The sequence below is a fragment of the Phasianus colchicus genome, chromosome 26 (assembly GCF_987193195.1).
Source record: "Phasianus colchicus chromosome 26, bPhaCol1.hap1.1, whole genome shotgun sequence".
Taxonomy (NCBI): Eukaryota; Metazoa; Chordata; class Aves; order Galliformes; family Phasianidae; genus Phasianus; species Phasianus colchicus.
Genome location: NC_143461.1, coordinates 2,839,085 through 2,857,612, shown reverse-complemented (window position 1 = coordinate 2,857,612; position 18,528 = coordinate 2,839,085). Strand labels below are relative to the sequence as shown.

The 18,528-nt window shown below is 53.2% G+C and overlaps 1 protein-coding gene across 1 annotated transcript; it reads right to left on the bottom strand.

Annotated features, from left to right (window-relative positions):
• Positions 1 to 321: 321 nt before the first annotated feature.
• ITGB3 (integrin subunit beta 3) lies at positions 322 to 17,816 on the bottom strand. The gene is made up of 15 exons (XM_090125148.1): positions 17,493 to 17,816; positions 14,231 to 14,316; positions 10,484 to 10,676; positions 8,524 to 8,776; positions 7,996 to 8,158; positions 7,364 to 7,525; positions 7,135 to 7,230; positions 6,837 to 6,926; positions 6,258 to 6,392; positions 5,388 to 5,817; positions 3,724 to 3,946; positions 3,448 to 3,548; positions 3,199 to 3,318; positions 2,424 to 2,590; positions 322 to 1,775 (listed from the first exon to the last, which is right to left on the bottom strand). The coding sequence occupies exons 1-15, from the start codon at positions 17,548 to 17,550 to the stop codon at positions 1,707 to 1,709; spliced, it is 2,346 nt and encodes a 781-aa protein (XP_089981274.1). The 5' UTR covers positions 17,551 to 17,816; the 3' UTR covers positions 322 to 1,706.
• Between the last annotated feature and the right edge of the window lie 712 nt (positions 17,817 to 18,528).

Below are 18,528 nucleotides of genomic sequence, written 5' to 3'. Positions count from 1 at the left end.
CACCCAGCACAGCTGGGGACATTGAGTGCTGCCCCAGAGCCTCCCCTTGACCCCACTGTGTGAAGTGTGGGCATCCCATATCCCACATGGCAAAGGGGAGCTGTCAGAACCAAACTCACCCTTCTGCTCCAGCTGGGGGCTGCCCACTGAAATGACCCTACAGGACTCACTGTCTGGATACCCCAGTATCCTCACAAGTCCAACTGTGCACTCTTCAAACAGTGTATGTTTTCAGCATCTCCTCTACTCCTAAAATGCTATTTTGGAAGGTGCCACCAGGTGTCCCTGCAGCCCTTTGCCAAGTAATGATGAGTGGGTGCCCAGGCAGCACACCCCTCCCAACCAACAGAATTTCACCCCATCTGCCCCCCACGGCGATCCTGCAGAAGTCTCAGCCCAGCTTCTCTCCTTCGGAGGCTTTTCCAGCACCGAAGGACTTTCAGAGACCTGCAGAAGTATGGGAGTTGCTTGCCTTGCAGTGAAGAGTGGAAACTGCCAGGAGAGCTCCAGGCTGCAGTAGGGTTGGGGCTGCCCTGTGACCCAAAAAACCTCCTAAAGAGAGGGAGAGCGCCACACATCCATCCATCTGCTTCCCCCAGACTGAGCCATGCTGGCTTGGGCAAGCACTGGATGCTGACACCATTGAGTGTTTGAGGTTTTTTATTTGGTGCCCTGGGAAGTGCCCACAGGAGCAGCGAATCTCTTCCCACCCAAGGGCTCAGCCCCAGCTGCCACTCAGCACCATCCTTTATGCTGCCCGTTCCCACTCTGCTGGGAACAGGCAGGGGACACAGCCACCACCTGCAGGACAATCTTGGGCACTAGAGGTGGGCATGGGGCACAGGATCTCCATTGCTTTTTGGTAGAACCAACGGGAACAGAGCCATCAGGACCTGCATGGGGCAGGCACCACAGCAGCTGACCCATCTCTGTCACCAGGATATTTTTTTCCACAGGGGACAAAACCATGGGAGATACACAATTGAAGGCAGCAGGATACAACCTGACCCCTGCCAGCTCTTCTGGACCCTGAGCCACACAGAAAACCAAGCACAGTACCGTGACACAGCTCAAACACACAGAGAAAGGCTGGGAGGTTGTTGCCCAGAGAGCCAGGCTCAAGGGATACAACACATCCATATGTGAAGGGGGATGGTGGTGGGAGACACTGGGACCAGCACAGCTGGTGCTACATGAAAGTGGCTGCTGGTGGCACAGAGAGGGAAGGAGGAGGTCACACAGAACTCAGACATTGCTTAGCACTGTCCCAGACCACAGCAATGTCAGAAAGGTGGGGGTGGTCCGGTTTGCTCGAGTGTCCTCAGCCCACAAGGCAACACGGGGGCTGCAGCTGTTCATCGTGTTGCTCCAGCACAGGCCATGCAGGAGAACACAGCTCACAGCCTTGGGTTCTACCCAAATCCCCATGGCCAAATGAGCACCTTGCAGTTCCACAGTCTCTCCAAGGCAGAATTGTCCCATGTCACCACGTTCAGTGTATGGAGGGGCCGCTGGCCCACCGAGGTAAGGACGAGAGGTTTGCTATGGAAGCACATCCCTGCAGTACAGTGAGGTGACGGACAGCGGGGCTGAAGACAGCCAAAGGGTTGTTAAATTACACGCAGACACACACACAAGCTTTTCTGTAAACTGGATTCCAGGAGATCCCACAGTCCTGGGCTGATCCCGCAGCCGGGTGCAGCATCCTACATGTTCCCACGGTACGTGATGTTGGTGAAGGTTGAGGTTGCCTCTTTGTATAATGGGTTGTTGCCCTGGAAAAGAAACAAACAGCATCACTTTGTGGTTGGCATTGGTGTTTGCTGCATTTGGGGAAACTGGGGCACCGTTGGGTGTTGGATGCAGAGGGCAGAGCTTTGGAGGTATAATGTACTGCAGTTTAACAGCTTCCCATGAGGCTGTATGGGGAGAACAGGAGAAAGCTGTTGTGGAGTAAAGGCAGCAAGAGCCCCAGGAAGGACCCCCCCCCTCCATCCCTTCCCTCTGGGGAGGGACACACTGACACATTCCAGCCCCCTTCCTCATACTGTGGGTGCCTCAGCCCTTCCAGCATCCCGTGGCAGCAATGTTCCATCTGCTCATGAGGTGGAACACTGGTGTGGGCAGTGAGTAAGAGACTCATGCTGGAGGAAAGCACTCGAGATACACTGGGAAAAGCAGCTGGGACATCTGCTGTGTCCTATGCCAAGTGCCCCTGGGATCAGTAGGTGTCCAGACAGCTGGTGCCACTTCAGGTCCTGCTGTGCCACCATGCCATGCTTCATAGATGAGCTGTTCCACAAGGACCATGGCCAGGAGGGATCACAGGCTGGGCTCTTATGCTGGGAGCACTGGGTCTGGATTCACTCAGCTCAGAGGATGAAGAACTCATGTCCTCATGCACCCATCCCTCTGACCCTTACCGTGTCCCACTTGGCCCTGGCCTTCTCCTCTTCGAAGCGGGCGAACTCCCGGCGGTCGTGGATGGTGATGAGGAGTTTCCAGATGAGCAGGGCAGCCAGGCCGATGAGCAGGATGGCACCCGTCACTGAGAGCAGCACCACCAGGATGTCTGGCCCCTTCGGGCACTCTGGTGGGATAGAAGGGCATGGTTTTGTGGTCTACAGGGGCTCCTCTGGTCTCTTGAATGCTCGATTCTCCACCATTTACAACCTCTAACTTTGAGCATTCACACTGTTCCCCCCGCAAGCTGCCTATACCTGCTGTGCTGGGGCTGGGGAGGGGATGGGTTGTTGTTGACCTGGGATTCCTTTCAGAACCTTTGGGTTTGAAGACTGCAGTCACACAGCACCCTGCACAAGCTGAAAGCAACCTCAAAGGATGCTGGAAGCTTTGCTCCACGCAAGGAGTGTCATATCCCTAACCATGGGTGCAATCACAGCATTATTCCTGAATGGCTGACTGGAGCTGGCTCAGTCTCAAGAAAATGAGACCCCTGGAGCCAGAATTGAGAACGGGAGGGCTGAGCTTGTCCTTGGCAGCTCAGCAGGGGGGTGAAACAACCTAGCAGTGTGGGGAAACGTGAGACAGAGGCAGGCAATCACAGCCCGGGTGCACAGAGCGGGGAACAAAGCAGCACTGTTACTCATGCCAGAGCCTGGCTGGGAGGTACAAAACCCCCAGGTTAGTGCAGACCCCCCACAGTGACTTGCAATTAGAGCTCTAGCCAGGCCCTACCTGGCTCCTCTATGACATAGAGGACAGATTTGCCACTGGAGTCCTCGTAGTACTGGAAGCGCACCACACAGTCATTCTCATCCTTGTAGGTGCAGTTCACAGCATCCTTGCCCCTGTCACCTGGGGGGGGAAAGGGATGAGCAGCTGTCAGAGCCCTCACGGTGGGGGCACACACGGAAGGTGCACACAGCCTCAAATACCCATGCTTTAGGCAGAAACCTGTGCACTGTGCTCCATCCCAGCTCTTACCCAGCTCCTGCACTGTCTCAATCTCATCACGGCACACGCGGCTACAGGACTGCTGCTCCACCAGTGTGCCCCGCTCATACTTCTTGCACTCCACGCATTCCCTGAAGAAGAGGGGAGAAATACTATGAGCTGCATCAAACATCCTCAAGGCAGAGCATCCTCCCACCCTTTGCTCTGTAACCCCAACCCAAAGGAGCGGGGGGGGGGGGGGAGGTGATGACCACGCTGCAGGCATAAAGCCTGATGGAACCATCCCAGCTTTCCAACCCAACTCACTTTTTGATGGTGCAGGCATCTGGGCACGTGGGACACTTCTCGCAGGTGTTCCCATAGGAGCCAGGCTGGGTGCAGTCACACTTGCCACAGATGCAGGTGCCGTGGCCGCTGCACACCAGCCCATTGCTGGACATACACGTATCAGTGCGTGTGGTGCAGTTGCAGTAGTCACCAGTCCAGTCTGAGTCACACAGGCAGTCCCCACAGCTGCACTTCCCATGCCCTGGAAACAGCCACGAGGACGTCAGGACCCTCAAAATGGATCCCTATAGATCCCTGCTGGGGATCACCCCCATGGGATGCTCCTGCACTTGGTGCATGGTGCAGGAAAGTGGAGCAACCACCCAGAACATTTTCATTCCACCATCCCTAGGATGGGACACTGCTGCTGCCATCACTTTGCTGTGTCCCCAGTGCTCCTCTTATCCCACCAAAATGAGAAAACAGCCAAATCTCATGCTGAGATGCCACAGGAGCTGATTGAGCATCTCCAGCTACATCTGAGCTACCCAAGCTTTTGGGATTCAATCAGGACATCTGGTCAACCCCTGCTGTCATTTCCCAGCCCTGCACTATACATGGGAAACTGACTGCTGGGAAAAGTCCAGCCAACTCCGCATGCTCGCCTGGCTCGGTCAGACAGACAGACAGACAGACGTCCTCGAATCCTGCCAGAGCCCGCAGCTATTTGGATTGTGGTTCGATTTTTGACTCCAGCACCAGACACAGCAAGAGGTGGAAATGCCACAGAGCCGGCACGCGCCGACCCATCCTGAGCACAGAGTGCTCTCAGCTCACTCTACTCTCAGCTGGGGAGGGCTGTGCACCATCCCTTCACATGGCCTCGGGGGCATTGGCATGAGAAATAAATGTGTAACCCTGCTAACGAGGAACTGAGTCACAGGAAAATAGTGCTGCGCTGTGTGACAGTGCATGGAAATGTGGGGGAGGGCTGGGGAGATATGGTGAAATGTGATGTGACGGATGGCAGTGGGGTCAGACAGGGCACTGGCTGCCAAGAACAGGGTTTGTGGGTAGTGCCTCTGGGGAGGGCTTGGCCACCTTTCCCCCGTCTCATTTCCTCCCCAGCCCTGGGCACACAGCCAGGGTTGGTCGAAATGGGTGAAGGGCTCGGGCACAGAGCTGGGAAACAACAGATAGGGTTAATTAACAGCTCGCCCCTCTCGATCAGCATCCTTTTGCCCTCTGTGCCTGATATGGGTAATGCTGTGCAAATATGCTGCACCATGGGTGGCAGCAGGAGGGATGTCACATCCCAATGCTTCTCCCCACCCTCTCCCTTTCCACCCTGGTGATCTTTCCTGCGAAGGAACACCTCTGACCCAGAAGGGCTGGTGGGATTCAAGCAGGGGCTGGCACTGCAAAACCACTTCTCTTCATGCCCCCAGCCACCCTGATGGGGCTCCAAGGATAAAGTCTGCTTGTATCCTCCTGAGCCCATCCCCTTGCCAAGACTTTGGGGCACAGGATGCCAAAACAGCAGTCACTGCTTTGCACCCAGAGCTGATTCAGGACTAGGAAAGCCAACAGCGGGGACAACATATGTGACAAGCCCCCAAGAATCTAGCATTTCTCTTCTTCATGCCGCTGGGCAGCAAAAACACCTCTCCAGCACAACCCACACCCCTGAGCACAACACTCACCTGAACACATCTGACCCTTGAAGCGGACGCAGGAGAAGTCATCGCACTCACAGTACTTGCCCGTCACCTTGCCAAAGTCACTGCTGTGACACACACACTGCCCACAGATGCACTCTCCACGCTGGCTGCAGAGGGGCTGTCCTGGCTGAGGGCTGCAGTTGTCCTGCTGTGAAGGGTTGTACTCTTCCTCCGAGCACTCACAGTGTGAGCCCAGACGCCCCGGGTTGCAGCGGCACACCCCGCACTCCAGGCTGCCATTGCCTTTGCTGCAGAAGGAGCTGTTGGCCTCGGCCTGGCTCTCGCAGGAACAGTTGCAGTCGAAGTTCACCACCACGGTCAGGCTGTCCTTGAAGCCCACGGGTTTGATGGTGAAGGATTTCTGACGCTCCTGTGGGCAGCCTCGTACCTTGGCCTCGATGCTGAAGCTCACCTGGGGACAGAAAGGTGTGTCCAGGTGTTGGTACACCCATTGGGTACCAACAATTGTAGTGCTGTGGTTCCCATTGCAGCCTACTCCATGCCTAAGCTCAGCCAGCCCAGAAATGGAACTGACTAAGTCCTTTATGGCTTCTCAAAGCTGTCCTGGCATCAAGCAGGACACTAACCTACTACAGTATCTAGGCAAAAATCAGTCCATAAGTGTCCAGAAACACCACTGATTCTGCACCCAGTGGACTCATATAAGCATTTTTCCCCCTTGCTCTCACCCAGCTGGACCTTCTCTCTAGTAAGCAGAGATCACAGTTTGCCCTGGAAGGACTTGTGCCCCCAGAAGGTGGGAGGGGAGCAGACAGTGCAGGTGCAGCATCAGGTGAGCTCTGTGCACCACTGTGTAGAGAGAGAAAAGCACTCTCAAGATAGGAGTCTTACCGTGTCCCCAATCTTGAGCCCCATGCAGGACTTGAGCCCAGCGATGACCTCGTTGTTGAGGCAGGTGGCATTGAAGGACAGGGACAGCTCTTCAGGAAGGTCGCGCACCTCCAGCTCCACCTTGGAGCGGATTTTCTGGAAGAGCAGAGAGGAATGATGTAGAAGACAGCTGGACAGAGGCTCACCCACAGCAGCCTCCTCACCGTTCCTATGCATGCAAGAAGGGAGCCAAGTGCTCCAAGAATTCCCAGAAGTAGCCCATGCCATTTCCCACTGGGAATGCTTTAGAGGATGGGAAGGGACAGGGGTGGTCTCCCATCCCCACAGTCCCCACGCGTATGGGTGGAGGCAAATGCTCACAGTTGGCCCAGGGCTTAGGGAGATGCTAAGAGCATGTGGGCTGCTTGCAGTGTTTACGTGGGGAGGAAGAGAGCTTCTTTGGGATTGTCATGGTGCACAGCTCTCCTTTGAGTAACATGGCGCAAGGTCTGTGCCCTGTAAGGGTGACTGCACTTTCAAGATGAAGGCCCTACATCTTGCTGCCCGTGGGATTGGGATGTAGTGGCACTGCACACTCACCCCATAGGCGTCCACAATGAGCTGCAAGACATTGCTGGAATCTCTGGACAACGTGCCCACAGTTGTGCCTGGGATCAGCTCACTGTAGTTCTGGAGAAACAGCATAAGAAAAATGGTCTGCTCATGACAGGTGAACACAGCTGGATCAACCCATTCCCATGCACATGCTTTGTGCCTCCAGGTTGCTTTGAGAATGGAGAACAACCAGGCTGTGCCCAGCCATCTGTGGCCAGCTGCAAAGCGTCCTCCTCAGGACCCCAGCAGCCCCCCATGCAGGTTTCTGCATGGCAGCCATTACCTGGTAGAGACCAACAACCGTATCCGTCACAGCAAAGATCAAATTGATGTTCTTCTGTGAGAGCTTCTCTGTCATCAGGCCCAGAGAGGGATAGTCCTGGAGAAAGGAAGAGACCTGAGAACATGCAATCCCAGCCACTCCATCAAGCTCTCCAAGCACAGATGGACCACCCCTCTCATCACCAAAGGAGATTTGGGTCCCCCAGCCTCACTCTTGGGTTGGGATTTACCAGCGTGGTAGAAGCTGAGTAGAAGTTATCCTTGTCAATGTGGCACCGGGCATCGTTGGGCTGCACGATACCAGCCAGCCTGCCATCCAATGCGATGTGCGTCTTGGCATCCGTGGTGAAGACAAGCAGGTGGGACGCGTCGTTCCTCCAGCCAATTTTCTCCTGCAGCCAAAGGCAGTTTCTAGTGGTGCAGCAGTGAGTGCCCTACATCAGCACCTCGTTGCTGCCCTCGCTGCCACCTCAGGTCATAGCTTGGGAAGGTGAAAGACAAGCTTTGATTTGCTAGAGTGGTTATCATGGTGGCTAACAATTGAGGGACATATCTCCATCTCCAGCAAAATCAAGGTGCAGGCAAAGAAGACGTCCTTCTGGGTGGTTACTGCAAGGCTGACATAGGATCAACATACCAGTCCCCAGAGCACCTGTTCTGCTCCTCTCACCTCCCAGGACCCCATAAAAGCTCTCCTTTTCCCTCTTCTTGGCTGAGGACCTAGAAATCCCCTCGAATGTTGAACGTTCACCCTGTCTAGATCTCAGCCTAGCTGCTTGTGGTACAGTGGGTGTACTGTGCCAAGCCCTAGGCCGAGCCTAATGACCCTCTCCAGCCCCAGCCAGGCCTCTTTAACCCTTACATCACACACGGTGGCCTGGATGATGGCATCGAAGCCACCCTCAGGTGCATCCCTGTTCCTTGAGACGCTCTGCTTCTTCACCTCCTCGTTGAAGCGCATCACCTCGTCTGTGAGCGACAGGACATGTTTGTATCCAAACATGGGCAAGCACGTTTCCCCGATCCTGTGGGAAAAACGTTATCAGGACACGAGTCTCGTGGGTGCTTCCAGCTCCCAACTCCACCCTGCAGTCAATTCACATCCTGTGATCCTCCTCTGGATGTGATGGAGGGATCCAACTGACTACCCTGGGAGCCTGAGGGCACAGTTGGTGAAGGACCCTGTAAAAATCTGTCACGTTATAGTGAAGCTGGACTCAGGTCATCTCCTAGCCTCTGTCCTGCTGGGAGTTTCAGGAGAAATTTTCTTAGATCCTCAATGAAAATGTTGTCTGGTCCCGAAACCAAACACCCTGCTGGAATCCATTTCCATGGGTGTGCAAATGCAGTTCAGTGCTGCCCCATCCTTACAGATCTCCCTTAGACTTACTCATAACAAGGGTTCCTGATGGCTTCTGGAGGAGAGATGTACATGTAGGGTGAAATGGGCTTGTCCACAAAGGCCCCAAAGCCGATGCGAAGGTTGCTGGTGAGCTTGCGCATCTCACTGGCCAGCTTGGTACCCAGGTTCTGGATGTTCCTCAGATCATCCTTCATGGAGTTGGACAGATCCATCAGGTAGTAGATGTCCACGGGATAATCTTCTACTTGGCGCACTTGGACACGGAATATTTGGGAGTCATCTGTAATGGGACAGGGCAGAGGAGTAAGAGATTGTCTCCCAGCAGCCCAAGGAAGATGGCCCAAAGCTGGTTGGGAGGAGAACATCACAGCTGGGCACACAAAAGAGTAAATAACTCAGGGCAGGGTGCTTGTACATGAGGCATGCTGCACACCCCTTGAGAAGGACAGTGCCCCACAGCTCCTGTTCTCCAGGCCTCCCATTACTAAAGCCTGAGAAGATCCTCCTGCTCAGAGCCGAGTCCCCTGATTGTTCTGTGATAAGCGTGGCCAACACATGGTGGATGGAGTGAAACACCCTACATGTGGGCAGACAGACCTGTGGGGACAACCAGGGGACTCTGTGGCTGCTTCAAGACCCTCTGAGCTCCTGGGGCCCCCAAGAATCTCCTGGGTTCTCCTCCATTTCTGTTCCTTCCTGCTCCCCTTGGTTCCTCCCAGCTCCTGCTAACAAGGTTTTTGATGAAACATTTCCCATCGAAACAAAAACGTCCTTACACAGAACCTTCTGGGGAACAGTTCAGCTTCAATGACTTCTACACTTTGAAAAATAAAAATAAAAACAGTGAAGCACTCAGGGTTGACCTTTTCTTTCTGCTTTTTAGAAGCAACAAAGCTTATTTCTTGTTCTTCGAAAGCACTTCTTTGAAATGTAAGCTGGGACGCAGCTGCTGCCCTCTCAAACCACCTCTCATGTCAAGAAAAAAGCTTTAATCAATTCTAATTGTTGTTTTCATGTTTCCTTCTCAATCTGCACATCTGAGATTTTGATCTTCAGAATGGAAAAGGTGTTTTCAAAATCAAGGAGAGCCCAAAGAACCCCAGCCCCAACCTGTCTGTACCTCCACGCAGGCAGAAGTCCCAACTTTGTCCCCACAGAACATCTGTTCTTCCTCACTGAGCTAAAACCATGAGGACTGAGCTCGTGGGATGTGCCCTAGTTATAACCTTCAGCATTTGATCTTCACTCTCAAGCTGAAGACTGTTTCTCCCTAGCACAGCACATTATCTCATGTAAATGCCTTTAGACCTAAAGACAGCAACAGCCACTCAGCAGCTACACATCCACATTGGGTGGGGAGAAGGACACATCAGAGCTGCAGTCACTCACTTCAGGACCCCTCCTTGGCCAACACTAAAGATGTGCTATCATCCACTAACAGCTGATCCTGGGGCTTGAATGAGCTCACAGATCCAAAATTTGCTCCTGCTAGGACATCCGTGAGTGGATAGATAATAAGGGCAGGGCTGGGTTATGTGTGCTGAAGAGCACAGCCACAGCAAAGCCACCATTTTTCTCCACTTCCCCCAAACCCCAGATGGGTGACACCAAAGGGGATGTCAAATAGGGGGAGTAAAACATGAACATATATTTCATCAAAGCCCCTATATATAGGTCTGATGTGAAAGTTCGGTATCAGCTTTATGGCACCAAGAAATCAGTAGCTAAGGTTTAAATGGCTTCATAAAACAAGCCCATAAGATGTTGAAGCCTCATCCCATTCTACCCCTGGGGTCCTGCAGGATTGAGACAAGAGACTCAGACACCAGACTGCCCAACTGGGGACACTGCTGGGGGATTTGTGACAGCCCCAGTCTGGCATTGCCCTCAATGGTTGTGAGACAACCTCATCTGGAAAGCTGTGGTGATGGTTCATCCATGACTTTACCTCTCTGGGTTATTCCCACAGTATCTTACAGGCTCTTACCTGGCCGCAGGTTTAGCTGGATCCTCTGGGGGCTCATTTGGGTGGTGGTGGACCCCCCTGAGCCCTTATCACTGAGCGGCCGCTCCTCCAGGACTGTTACACTGCTCCTGGGGAACTCGATGAAGTCCACTGCACAGCCGTTCTGCAGGAGGTTGGTGAGCAGGTCGCAACGTGGGGATGACTGTGCCACCACCTGTGGGACAGGACATGGTCAGGAGAGATGGACAACTCCTCCGAGCCAAACCCCTGCTGAGATCCAGAAGCTGGAGCCTCGTATTTGGGTTTTGGCTAAGCTAAGAGGGAAATTGCTCTAATGAGGTGGCTGTGTGCACAAACAGGGTGAAGTAGAGCAAATTCATGGGCAACTGAGCATCTTTTGGGGTTTTTTATTGTTATCTTTTCTAAACGCTGTGAAAAGATGACCCAACTTCTCCCCAGAGTTCAATGCAATCGTCGGAATTTTGCTGTGAGAGAGTTTGCTCTGCTGTAGGAGAGCCCAGTGCTCCTATCTGAGAGCTGTTCAGCTTATCAGCAGCTCCCCAGCTTCCTGCTGGAGCCCAGTGAGAGGGAAAAGAGATCCAAATAAGGAGAGAAGGAGCAAAAAGTCGACCAGGCTGTGGGAGAGGCAGTCAAGGGTCCGTCAGAAGCAGGAAACGGAAAGTGTGAAGTCACAGCAGGGCTCCACCCCCCCCTGAATTTCCTAGAAAGCTTCCTATCCTTATCGCAGGGCATGCAGAGGGGTCCGGGCAGTCCCGGAGATGGGTGACATTTCCCATCAAGACTAATAAGGGAAGAATTCCTCTGCTGCTGCCCTCCTCCCATCGGGGCTCTCCCAGTTCCCTCCCACAGCACGGAGCTTTCTCTATTCAGAGTCCTGGGAGGGGAGAGAAGCAGATCTGCTCCCCCCAGCACCACCGCAGCTCCTGCCTGGGGTATCAGCTCCCCCAGAGCCAGGTGGGTTGAACCCAGGAACCGATTTGTGTGCTTTATGCAAACAAGGGGAAAAGTGCAAACAGCATCAGGAGGCCCTCCCCGGCAGCAGTGGCCTTTGCCTGCCTTTTTCTCCTCCCTCAGCCCGAGCAATAGCCAGAAAATACATCAGCAGGCGTGTTCCTCCCTGGTGGCCTCCCACTCCTCCCCACGCAGCACGCTGTGGTGCACAGGACATGTTGTCCATCCACATGAGCTCCTTGCACCCCTCCAGCTCACCCCATGGGTTCCTACTGCAGAGCACAGAGCTCTCGAGGCCATTGGACCTCTGGAGCCCTATCTCCCCACAGCCACCAAGAGCTTTCCCAGGTACTTTGGACTCAGGAAAGAACCCATCAGTAATTACACATGTTCCTGAGCTGGAAAAGCACTAGAGAGATGAGGGTGAGAGGCAGAATGGGCAGAAAGGTTTTTAATTATGACTGAGCTCTCTGGTGATGCCCATCCCCTTCCACGATCAGCGGTGTAATTCCTACTGAGAGATACCCATGCAGAAGCTCTTTCACTCCAGAACAACATTCCTCTCCTTTTCCTAAAGGTTGTTGACTTGGCACTTGCAGGAACTGCAGTTGGAGTGACTCAGAGGCAGCTCAGACCCACCAGCACAGCCCTGATGGCACCAGTAGGGGCTCCCCATGAAGGAGATGCTGCAGGGCAGGGAATCCCATCTCCATCACAAACCACCCCACAGACCCTGGCAGATGCTCCCCAATTACACCCCTCCTGGGCAGCTGGACCAGTGTGACTTCCAGAGGTCCCTTCCAACCCCTCACCCACTCTGTCATTTTCTGACCAAGGTTTCAGTCCCCCACCTCCACAAGCTCTCTCTGGGACTGGGTACCCAATGAGTTCACCCCAATCTCCACCTCTATACCCCAAAAGCAAGGACAGGGCCAGGCATGGTGCTGTCAGAGCCAGCCCCATCCCACACCATCATCACTGCAGCATGTTGCACATCCCCAGGGCATCTCTGTTTTCATCTCATAGGCAACCACATACAGGGAGAGATTCTCTGCAGGAGAGCTGGTGGGAGGACCCAAGGCACAGACATCTCTGCGGAGTAAGCTAAAAGCTTCCAGAGTTTCTCCAAGCCAAGCCCTGGCCCAGCACTGCCTCCCCCTGCTCTCTGAGGGGAATGGAGCAGATGACATTTTGGGTGGGTGAGACCCTGGAAAATTTGCCACGATATTCTCTAAAGTGATTTCAGAGCTCTAAGGCTCAGCTGGCTTTTCCCAAAAGGGAAAGTGAGTGGGTGGGCACATCTATTAGTTGCTAAGGGTGGTCAGGGTTCTGGAAAAATAAAGAAAAGTCAGCTGTCCTCTACTTCAGTGCTCAGTGATTGCAAGAAACAGCAACAAAATCCCCCTCTTGTCCAAAGCCAGGATGGAGCAGGAGTAATTGTTAACCTTGAGTGGGAAAGGAAGGAGCACAAGAAAGGTCACTCTCCCTTTAAATAGGGACGGGGATCAGAGACCCCCCCCCCACCCCAGGGATATTAAACAAAACCTCAGAAAAAAAGCCCTCATTTGCTAAATTAAAACAATGCTCTCCAGATGTTGGAGGCAGAGCTGTGAGCAGCTCGCACAGCCCGGCTGCTGGCAGTGGGATGTTCCTTCACCGCCTGTCACGTCTGTCCATGAGCACAACCCCAAACAGTGCCTGAAATATTGCCTTTTTTGGAAACCTTTGCTGATCTGGGAAAAAAAAAAAAAAAAAAAAAAAAGCACAACTAAAAGCTAAAAGCATAGCAGCCCCCAGTGCAGCATTAACACACCAGCAGCCCAGGCTGGGAAGGAGCAGATGGAGGATTGAGTCCTTATCACGGCACAAAATTCAGCCACTCCTTGCAGGAGACAGGTGGGGCTCATCTGCACGAGCATCTCTGTGCACCCTGCAATGGGAAGATGCTGGGAGGTGCAATGGGATCTGCTGGGACCTACAGGTGGGCAGTAATTGGGGGATCATCCCACAGTTTAGATAAAATTCCTGGTCTTCTCCCCACTTGTGGATGAGAACTCCACATTTGCAGAAGCAGAAGACAAAGACAAGTCTTTTCTTAGTGCTTTCTTGCAACACTCAAGGAGTGCATTGTTACGACAGTGCCTCACTGAGCCCTGCAGCCTTAAGTCCCCTTTATCTGCAGCTCACCAGATGAATAATTGTTGGGAACTTCCACTCTTACATCCCTGATAGACCAACCCTAAGGGCAGCATTTTTGGAGAGCATAGTGGCACGTCTTCCCACATCTCACCCACACCCAGACAGTGGATTTCAGAGCCACAGCTCTGCTCTCACATCCCCTTTAACTCCATAACCTAAAACAGGAACCTCATCGTCCCATCCCCCATTTTCCCACGGTTAAAAGACATTTAAACCCAAACTTGAGTTCTAATCAGTATTATTTTTCCTTCTCCTAAATCCCCTTTCCAGCCTCTCCATGAATCAGATTCCTTTTAGTCAGAACTTCACAAGGAGCTTTCAAGAAGCAAACCAAAAGGAAACCAACTTTCCAAGCATATAGTTTGAGACAAAATGAGTTTTCAATGGAAGAAAGCAGCACTTCCCAGAGCTCCACTCCAGGAAAGAGGCAGATTTGGAGACCAAAGAAGGAACCCAGACTGAACCCCACGGCTCACAATGCTATAGTTACTACCAGATGCCACCAAGGGGGTGTGTTTAGACACAGTGGGAACAGATGGAAATGCATGTGGCTGCAACACACCATCCCAGAGCCCAAAGCCCAGCCCCAGCACTCACCTCTGCAGAGCACCATGCACAGAGTGGGCTGACAGCCAGGCACTGCTTGCAGGAGTTCACCCCTCGGGTAGTACAGATGTTACTCCCTTGGAACACCAAAACAGAGAGCTGTGACTGCCTGCTGACCACCATCACCATCACCATCACCATCACCCAGCCCTGTGTGCTCAGCCAGCAAAGCTCCACCTCCCACCCTGCATACCCTCATCCCCTTCCCAGCCCTCAAATCCAATTTTTCCCTCCTTACTTCTTCAATAATCACTTCCCCCAGCCCAGCACCAGCTGGGCTCCATCCTGCTGACATCTCCCACCTGCCACCCCAGTGCCAGCTCCTTACAGTGCCCTTGACACTGTAGCCCTGGGAGACATCATCTCTGGTGCCTCTCTGTGGGCATTTTGGGGCTGTGGTGAGCTCTGAGTGCAGCAAATTGTCCCACCTGCTCCAGTCTTGGGGAGAGAAGTGGTTCCTGTCCAAAATGAAGCTGACAGCTGCTTGTGATACTGCTCTGGGTAAAACTGGGATTCCACCAGTGGAACTGGCAGTGAGGATGTTGGGAGACACACACCTCAGTTGGAGGACATCACATCCATTCACGGGGCCCCAAAACCACCAGCACCCACTGGGGCAGGAAGGGCAGAGATGGGAACTGTATGGCTGTCTGGTTCCAACAGCTGATGCAATGAGGGGGATGGGGAGGTGGCCATAGAGTCATCACCTTCAGCTCTTCCTTCCTCTTGAGGCACAGTGGTCCCCAGCATCCCTGGGGCAGCTGGGCCCTGTGGATGCTGTGTGCCCCCCATTGCAGTCCTGGGATCTCCTGGTACCGGTGTGGAGTTGCTGCAAACCCCCCATGCTCCCTTATTCCCTGCCCAGGGCCCTCCCTTTGCAGCCACAATTTTTTCTGCAAAAGTGGGAGGAAATACATTGTGAAACAAAGAGGAAACAGCAGAACAGTGAGGTTTGGCCTTTGGGTAGAGCCACAGCTACAGCTACAGCTGTCTGCGCCCTCTGGCATGCAGAGTATTGTGCAGTGTGGATGCATGTTCCTGCATGAACGTGGTGGCACAGGCCAATGCTGGGACACAGAGAATGCCACCATGCTTAGACACATGGCCCTGTAGCATTTCATGTTCCCTCAGTTTTGGGGTTGTATCCACACCCGGAGCTCTCAGCATACATCAAAATCCCCAGCTGCAGCTTATCACAATGATAAAGCCTCTTTGGGAGCCTTGGGGCTGTGTGCCCAAAGTTGGGAGCAGCTTTTGAACTGCAAAACGCAGGGGAGCCCTGTGCCTCACTAACATCACAGAGCAGCACTGTGTCCCCTTGCTTGGAATGGAAGAGAGGTGCCCAGGACCCTCCCTCTATGCTGGGGATCCCATTTTCTGCCTGATTTTGGCACACAGGACCACAGATTGGGTACATGTCTGAGGATGCAGGGCTTTTCCCCATCCTCCAGCACTGTTTTGAGCCATTCTTGGTGTTCTCAACACACAACTGTATGCAGCTCTGACCCACTGGAAGGAGCCCAAATCCCCCGGGCGCCAGCAGTGCTTAACACAGGGCCCTTATCACCATGTGAACATGAAGGGGATTGTGGCCAGCCTCACCTCCTGCCTTGGGAAATACCCCTATTTTGTCACCTACAGCTTTGTTTGCATGGCTGGTCAGAGAGGGATGCACCAAGGAGCAAAGATGCTGTTGTGTTGTGGGCACAAAACTGGGCTGGAGGAGAGCAGGTGATGCTGAAGGCTGAGCATAGCCTGCTCTCAGCCCTCAGTGCTGTCTGACTGTGAGCAGGTTAACGAGATTCCAGCAAAGCCTAAACTAATAAACTCTGTGCATCTGATTTATTTTTTTTTCCCATTCACTTTAGGTCTTGTTTTTTTTTTTCTTTTTTTTTTTTTTTCTTTTCTCTTTTCCAGCCACAAAAGCGAACCAACCAAAGCACAAAAGCAGCATTTATTTATTTTCATTACTACAAAAACAGCTGGCCTCCTATAACGAGCTGCTCCTAATTACTCAGGCCTTCAAATAAAAAAAAAAGAAATCCCAACACATGGAACATGGGGTGCTGACATGAGCAGTATGGGAAGCACTGTCGGGTTCAAGGAGTGTTCAGACAGCACACTCCAAGTGATGCACTTGGAATGTCCCAACCCATGTCTGTGGCTGAGCATCCCCCTTTCCTGGCTGGGAAAAATTACTCAGACCTCAGCCTACACCCCATGTGCTGTGTGAGCCAGCTTTTCCCCCTGCTAATATGCAGAAATCTTGATAAGGATGCTTTAGAAAACTTGGTAAAGATACAAGCTGTTTTGACATCATCCCTGGGTTTTCTGCTTGACTAAGCAATAGGGAGCTTAGCTTTTTTTGGCCTCTCCTGCTCACTCCATCCAGGGCTATGTCATTTCTTGGAATATTTCCTTATTTACCAGCATCTTCCTGCAGAGGAGATGCCCCAGGCTGGTTATGGGATGGGTTAAATGCACAGCCCCAAAAGTGAAGCCCTACAAACTCAGACTCTCCCAGGGATGAGCGCATCCATACAGCTGGCTCAGCACATCCCAGCCTCGGGCTGTTCCTGGGAACGCACCGAATCCAGCATTCTTTAACCAAAATAACACTGACCCAAATCCCCTCGGGTCGGGTCTCTAAAACAATAGGGCTGATTTACAGACCAGGAGCTGAACAACACCCCTTTGTGGCTGCAGGATTTGCTTTCTGGAAGCTTTGAGCTCAGGAACGCACCTGGGGAGGACATTCCCTTCCCTGGGCTGCTCCTTCACAACGCATGGAAAGTTCTGAACAAAGCAAACTGTGTTTGTTCTGGTGCCAGAAATCAAGGCTTTGAAAGACCAGCACCAAAAGAGCAGGAGATAAATGGGTGTGATACATTAATGCTGACCCTCAGCATGAGATGGATATGGCAACTGCTGGCCCTGCTCACTGCTATTACTGCCTGCTGGCAGAGCCCACCCCAATACTCCCACTACAAACGAGCACCACAGCCAAGCACTGCATAGATAGAGGGGCTGAGATCACTCTGCCCAAAGTGAGAATAAAGCGAGGAGCCCCGAAAATTAGGAAAATTCAGAAATGGGGATCTGTGCTGAGGTCACCCTCTGCCCACTACCCCTCTGAGCGACTTTCCCGACAGTGTGGGAACGAAGAGAATCCCAGGGTTTAGGGATGACAGCGTGCAACCCAGGCACTGCATGCAACGTCAGGGCAAACCCAGCATTCCAGCCCCACACCTACCCCAGCTGCCAGCAGCGCAGAGCACCAGGATGCTGAAAGCGACGCGGAGTCCCTCCATCTCCTCCTCCGAACCCCGGCTATAGGGGTGTGGGATGGCCCCGCCGTGCGATTTTGAGATGGTTTTGAGCCGTCCAAGGGATGAATCATGCGCTGGGTGTGTGTGACACACATCCACACACAGCGGGCCGGCCGGAGGAAGCTACGCTATGCTACGCTGCTTCGTCACTCGAATTGGAGTCGGTGCCTCCTCCCGTCCTGCCCCCGGAGCACCTCGTGCTTATTCCCCCTCTCGGCTCATAAAAGGACTTAGCGAACCTGGGCACAAAGTGCAGGGCGCTGCTGACCCGCTGTAACAGGCTTGTTCCCATAGGCTCTTCTGCTGGGTTTAATTGCTTGCAAAATCTAGCTCACTCCCTCCCCTCGTTAACCCTTTCGGCCGCGCGGATTTTAAATTTGCTGAGGCTGAGCTGAGTGAGGATTTAAGGGGAAACAGAGCACATGCATATTGCAATGAAAGTGGGGGTTCTCAGCAGCCTTTCAGGTGGGAAAATCCCTGTTGGAACAGCCCTGGGGCTGTGCAGGAGGATGGGTACAAACCCGACATCACGAAAGGAGCGAAATTCAGACTGGGCTGAGTGATTTGGAGCTGATTCTCTGCTGGCTGTGCTGCTTTTCTCTCACAGCCTGCAGGCACAGATCCGCACAACCCCAACCCGCTGTGCGTGCATAGGACTCATTGCATCTGCCAGGACCTTCGGAAGGAGACAACACGGGGACCAAGGCTTTCTCTGCTCCAGGAGCGGCACTTTTCTTGGCCAGAAAAGAAATTTCGCAGCGTTATCCTTCTTCTCCCACCCCCCCAAATCCTCTTCCCTCCCCGCGGTGCTGCTGCCCTCCGGCGGTCGCCGGGGCTCTGCTTTATGGGGAAATTTTCCTCCTGGGATCTCCCCTCTGCCTCCCTGAGGTGGATTTGCTAAGGAGGGGCCCAGAGAAGCCCATCGGCCCTCACGTCGTGTTGACAAAGTGCTGCTTTTCA